This window comes from Plutella xylostella, chromosome 7 (genome assembly GCF_932276165.1).
Source record: "Plutella xylostella chromosome 7, ilPluXylo3.1, whole genome shotgun sequence".
Classification (NCBI taxonomy): Eukaryota; Metazoa; Arthropoda; class Insecta; order Lepidoptera; family Plutellidae; genus Plutella; species Plutella xylostella.
The window spans coordinates 2,182,525-2,189,552 of NC_063987.1; the positions used below are offsets into that span (position 1 = coordinate 2,182,525).

Sequence of the window (7,028 nt, forward strand, 5' to 3'; positions counted from 1 at the left end):
GGCGTAAGCAGCGGTCGTAACTGTAACTCAAGATGGCGATACCACGGGAGTATAGTTATTAAGTGAGTTATTGTTTTAGTTACAAAAGGACTGGCCAGTTACGTAGGTTTATAGGGAAACATCGAGCCGTTTTCTCCACTTACCATTATGGTATTTTGTTGTAATAACAACAGAAAACGATAGTAAATAATGGTAGGTACTCTATATAATAGTAAGTAGATATAGGGTGGAATTTTGTCTCTGGATTTCCAGGTCAAATACAGGGTGTTGCAAAAAGGGTATACTAAGCCGAAACCTAATTCTCATCGTGTCAGTGACAAATTCTCGAGCTTGATATACCTACCCGACTTATACAGGTTGTTGCAAAATTGGTATACTAAGCCGAAACCTACATGTGCAGCATGGTATATCTAAGCCTGAAACTGAAATCAGAATTTGGAAATTTGCGAAAAAAAAAAAATTTCCCTATAGTAAAAGTCACGTGACCTACAAATTTTCTATGGAAAATGAATTTATTTTTTCGCGAATTTTCAAATTCTGATTTCAGTTTCAGGCTTAGATATACCATGCTGCACATGTAGGTTTCGGCTTAGTATACCAATTTTGCAACACCCTGTATAAGTCGGGTAGGTATATCAAGCTCGAGAATTTGTCACTGACACGATGAGAAGAAGTCAACTTAGGAGTAGGTACTTAGGACCTACCTGTCCGGTAATATAAGGCCTATTTATGAGTAACGTTACAAGATACGTTTTTTTTATATTGTCACTCATTCTAGTCACAGGTTACTTAATACTTACATATAAGTATAATAAATTTAATATTGAATAGAGTTGTAACTCGTTGTTCTTTGAAAGTTAAGACGTAACATGTAAGTTTACGGCGTTTGATAGTGCCGCAGCGATAGCCCAGTCACCTGTGATGTATAGGCAGTTACTAAAAGCTTAACGGACTAGTGACTATCCGTTTACAATACTGAATAATGTGAAGGCGCTGAGTTGTAAGGTATTCTTTCAAAGCTCAGGGTGCCCACTGTATCAAACATCGATTACTTAAATCGTGTCAAGTAAACCCGTTTTTTCACCAGTGTTATACATAGATCTCGTATAGTGAAAGTCTAAAGGCCTGGAAAACTTTTCAAGGTGAAGCTAAGGTCTTCGAAAAAGGTATATGGTATATGTAGGTAATAATAGGATAAGGATAGATGTTTACGTTAGTATGTTGTAGGAAGTAAATAGTTTCTGTGTTTGGTAAGGAAAGGCGCTATATTTTCATTAAAGTGCTGTTAGATTTGATCTGGTGCTTCAATAGGTGGGTGCGCCTAACGTTGGGAATGAGTAGATATATTGAAGCTGTGTGTAGGAATAATCTTCAGATCCTAAAGTAAGATTAGACCTATTGTTTTTAACATTTTAATCCATTTTCAATAACTCATAAAAAAAACTATAATATGTGCGTAAGACACGAACGAATATTTGTTTGTCCTTTATTGTCTACTTGCCTATTAGTTGATGATTTTCAAATGCACTAATAACCGAGAAACTTAATCGTATAAGAAAATAACAGATTTGAATAGACCGCCCACATCTTTACATAAACTAGCTTATGTAAATACATAAACTCAGTTACTTATGTCAGCGTTTGGCTTATATCATTACAAATTATAATACACGTATCCTAGACTATATTGAACCTAGGTTGTATGAAATTTGATCCAGGAATTCCCGTACAGATACTTTCTAGGCAATGCGAAAGTCTTGCGCTGCAGTAATTCAGATAAAATCTGATAGGTTTAACATTTCCACATGAATGCATGCTAACGAGGTTTAATGTCAACAGACTATTCGATGTGAGCGTGGTTTAGATGCCGTAAGCTGAGTAAGGGTGCTTTCCCACCAGGTATGCGCGATGCTTCGTTGGTCCATATAGCAGTACTGGTGGGATCAGATTTCTAATCGCAGCATAGCATAGCACGTCTCTGGTGGAAAAGCACTGGACTAGGAATCCAGGGCTGACACATTCCCCTATTCCTTAGCTATAACTTTTCATAGGTAGATACATAAAGCAACCGCAAATAATTATAAAATTAAAAAAAAAAACTTTAGGTTGAGAAGCTTTTATTATTTTATATGTTCGATAGAGCCGCATAAGCTGAATACGACGTCTTCAAAATCTGAAACATAAAATAATAAAATAAATTTTGTAGCAGGAGTTGTGGCGCTCCTTGGGAGAGGTCTATGACTGCTACCGTATACTATGGTCTATCTTTTTGTACCTTGTGTAACTCACAAACCGTCAATGTTTGAAAGAAGCTACCTAGGCTTGTTAGTTTGACAAGGTACAAAAGTGTATAGCTACAACTACAGTCCAACTACATAAAGTCATAACATAAAAAGACCGCGATTTTGCAGACTTTTTATGATTGTCAGTTATCTACAATAAACAAACAGTTAAATATATATATAAAAAAAACAAAATACCGATTAATAATATCTTTTTAACGATTAAAAATATCTTTGCTTAAATAATGGCAATAGATCGATAAAAAGCGGTCTTTATTACATTACCGTTTTCAGGACTTTATAGATGGACTGTAACTACTTACGCCAAGGAAAGTGACGAGAGTCATGTCATTGAACGGGCCAGCACTGAACACCATCCTCGTGTTGAGGCCCTGCATCAGCACCAGCACCAGGCGCTGAGACCTCACGGAGTAGCGGTACCAGTGGGACTCCCACACGCCTGAGGACACCTTCTGGCTCTGGGAAATGAATTGATGTTCGTTAGTCTGCTTAAAACTCGAGAACGGCTGAACCGATTTGGCTAAAAGGTAGGGTAGGGTAGGGTAAGAGGTGGTATGAAGTTGGCCGGGCCATGTAGTTTAGTACTTATATTTATTGGATAAAGTTGTACGATCGGACCAGGCTCTACGAAAGGCGTTCACTTGCCGCCCCGGCACGGGTTTGTTATCGATAAAGTCGTTTAATATGCGCCTATATGCCTTCACTTCAATCACAGCGCCGTAGGTATTTATGGTGAATTGCGATAAAGTGACGTTTATCTACGTCGGTAACGAATCCGAAATATTATTGCGGTGAGAAACCCTAATATTTTCATTGGCTATTCATGTTTTAATAATAAACTTGCAAATTGGGTGAGGCAAAAACCAAATATATAGGTACTTAATGTTGTCGACGTAGATAAACGTCACTATATCGCGATTCGCCATAAATACAGCCCTTTGAATGGTAGAACGAGTTTATTGACATAAAACGAATTTGTCGACGTCGATAACGAACCTCTGCCTGTCATATTTAATTACCATAACAGTGACGTCATTGTAGAACCAGTACAGCATGAAGAGTTCGATAAAGGTGCTGATGAAGTACAGCCCGCCGGACAGGATGTTGCTGTTGCCTGTCTGTGGATAGGAACAAAGATTGACTCGAAGATATTACTTTATGTGATGAAGACCAATCGAAAATGCAGTTTAAGACCTGTGCTGCTTAGGAAGCTAATTCCTATCATCAGAAAAATATTCATCTCAATTCGGAAATGTTTACTTTATTGAGTAAATGATTAGATAAAGAAACTGACCAGGTTGATAACTGAGTATCCCAACACAATGGTACATCCAAGAAGACTGACGAACATGATTGGCGATTGCAAAGTATTAAACGAGTGATAACTTCTCAAAAGCGCCAAATGATGGTTATGACATTGCTTCAAGCGCTTCAAAAACTCTTCCTCGGAAACAAACAGTTCACCACTCTTATCTGAATCATCTAAGACTCCTAAAGATGAACATTCCTTGCGAAGCACCACCAGTTGCAGATGAAACCATACCAGTACAGCAACCACAGATGTATCATACACGGAACTGACTAATCCACATAAAAACGATGTTATTAACTGAATGAAAATGTTAATCATATACCCTAGATTTGTTTCTAGGCTGAAAGGGCTCCACATTTGTGCAATTTGCTTCAACGGTTGGCTCTTGTCGTTATTTACAGCATTCATTATAATCGGCTCCAAGCAGAAAAAAATAAGCGTAATGAAACAGGTGGAAATGAATCCAATGGTTGTGAACCTCATGCGAAAAGTGAATTGAGCTAAAATGGCGCGGATGGCTGGATGGTCTTTGTTGTTAAATTTCTTCTCAATTTCGTTCATGGCATCAAAAGCCGCCTCCCAAAGATGGAAGTTGAGGCGAAAGCTGATAATTTTTATCAATCCCAACATACAAGCGTAGGTTAAGGAAAGGTTCATAAACATGTAGTCCCACTCTCCCCAAGCTTTGAAGAAGTCAATATACTGAAATATGTTGAACACGCCGTAAATAAAAACGTAGGATACAGATAGTATTTTGTAAAATGTAGAGTGTGGCTTCCAGATTCCACTGAGTTTTAGCAAATAAATGTTAATCCCCAGTAAGGTCTTCTGCGAATCTTTTAATCGACGTTTGATGCTCAACATTTTTGTAAGGCAGGAAAACTCAAGAAATGAGAGCGGTTTATATGAACTGTTTTTACTTTACAATGTATATCTTTAACCGTGGTCGTTTGCAAGAATATCCAAAATGTGAAGGTGTTAAATCTTATAAAGTGTCACTTTAATCGCAGTTATGGATAAAATATCATTCAATTTATCGTGGATTATGATAATACATCTAATTACATACGGGCAAGTATCGGTCACGTCAAAATTATTGAGCTATTACGTTTCGCTGGAAATTATAATTACTGGTGTGAGAGTGTTAATTAAGGTGCAAAATGATGTACTAAAATTTTACAAGGATTTTTGTTGCTTGCATTTAACCCAAGACTGAAATAGGTGTTATAAGTTTCACGTGTCTGTGTAGCGTAACGTAGCTTCCAAACGGCTGAGCCGATTTCCTTTTGGAAGATTAAGGATGATAGGTAATGTAACAACGAGTGTTCTTAGCTACATTTTATCAAAATCGGCTTGGCCGTTCAAAAGTTATGCGACTTTCAATGTTGAACGTCGGGGATTTTAACTTAGGTCATTTAGGTGGACGGATAGCACAATGATAGATTCTTTGAAATGTAATAAATGTATTAATGGCAAATAACAATTACGCAATAGTATCCTGCGCACGCGCCGTCCCGGAAGCTGTCGGCAGACAGACGGGCGGCCGGGACGATCCCGGGAAAATATTAACATCATTTGTACAAAGTAATTTAATTTATCTTCCGTTCTAGATGGTTGGATTTTGATGTACTTACATTGATTTTCCTACCTTTTTCATACATGCGTGCATTCCACCTACTATCTTTTTATAAAACTGCATCAAAATCAGTTGTGAAGTTTAAAAGATATAAGCTTACATATAAATATACAGACAGACACGGGAGGCAACTTTGTCTTATAAATACGTGGTGATTTAACTGTGTAAAAGATCTTTTGAAATCGGTCTCGTAGTTTTGGATCTTTACGAGTATAACATTTCTCACTGGAATTTTTTCATTACTCGCGAGTGTATTAAAGTATCCATAGAGTAACGTTATGCACTTCCTAGCACTACGGACGGTAGACACACGGTCGCCATGCGGTGAACGCATAGAGACTACAAATTACTAACGGCATTCTTGGGAACACATTTAATGTATCTAATGGTAAGGAAACGCTTCCTGGTGTCTTAATGGTTGCTTCTACGAACGGAAAATTGGTTAATAGAAATGGCCCGGGACCAAATTATACAAAAGTAGCAACGTCGAGTTACACTAGCCTCCTGACGCCCAGCCGTTATTTTATTTTTTAGGACTATCTGCCCACGGTCCTCACACAAGGACTATTGCGTTTACCTAGCTTACGGCCCAGAAACTTAAACTTGAATAAATGTCGCAAAAAATATTATATAGTGTTCCTAGTAGTATGTACGGGTAATGCATTAAAAAAGGAACCAGTTTCAATAGGTTTAAATTCGAAAATAATTAGTCCTCAAGTGAGGACCGTGGGCAGTTAAAAAAAGTTTAATTTATTGGTAGAATATATATTTATGAGGTAATTTGTTAGAAATAACAAAACTTATGAAATAAGAACCACTTAGGAACACAATTAACACTTTAAATCAGTCTTACATAAGTTTAGAACTTATATTTATTCTAGATAAACTCTTACACTCATCAACTATTATAATTATTGGGATCAATAGAGGAACAAAATAAGATAGCTTTCGATAAAATGAAAGGCTCAGCTAGCAGCTCCTGGATATCATCATCACAAAATTCAAATTCTACGGGTTCATGGTGAGTCATTTATGTCGTCGTCATCGTCCTCCGAGAGATCTATGTCCGACATAGCTAAATCTGCTTCAATTTCTTGGATTTCGCATTATATTCTGTAAAAAAATACATAAAAAAGTCTATCTAAAATTATAGTCCAGAGTCCTCAAGTGATGACTAAACGTTTATGTAATTGAAGACCACGGTACTCAGACGAGTACTAATATAAATGGATGATCATAGAATATTATTTAGAAACATAATTGATAAAATATTAGTATTCGTCACTTGCTGATATACTTAACAATAAGGTTTCATTTTTCATTAAAGTTATTGTATTAAATGATTAGATCACATAAGTAAAATGAGTTTACAACTTACTTAGTCGACGGTGGCCCCGCCATGGTTCCGTTTTTTGACGTTTTTTCAATGAACGATTGATTATCCTCAGATGACACTTAAGACAGCTGTCAGTGATGAAATGATAAATCCATAGATGCAATCCCAAAAAAATAGTGGCGGTAAATTCAAAGGTGGTTCAAACACAAAGTATTCGTCCTCGGAGAAGGACCGTGGGCATTTAGTCCAGAAAAAATATATTATAGCTTGGGCAGTAACAACTATACTCGTTAAGTACTCACAGAAGGACCGTGGGCATCAGGAGGCTAGGCCTGTTTCACAATGTATGGATAATGGCTGTCTGTGGGATAAAATAATTATGCTGTCGCTGTCTAAAACACAATTACAGAGCGTGACAGCATGTCTTTTATCCGACAGGTA

At 37.1% G+C, this 7,028-nt stretch overlaps 1 protein-coding gene across 1 annotated transcript; it reads right to left on the reverse strand.

The window, feature by feature from the left end:
• Positions 1–2,107: 2,107 nt before the first annotated feature.
• Positions 2,108–4,566, reverse strand: LOC119690860 (odorant receptor Or2-like). The gene is made up of 4 exons (XM_048622145.1): positions 3,598–4,566; positions 3,323–3,421; positions 2,606–2,761; positions 2,108–2,173 (listed from the first exon to the last, which is right to left on the reverse strand). Exons 1-4 carry the CDS (start codon positions 4,477–4,479, stop codon positions 2,126–2,128), a joined length of 1,185 nt encoding a protein of 394 aa, XP_048478102.1. The 5' UTR covers positions 4,480–4,566; the 3' UTR covers positions 2,108–2,125.
• Between the last annotated feature and the right edge of the window lie 2,462 nt (positions 4,567–7,028).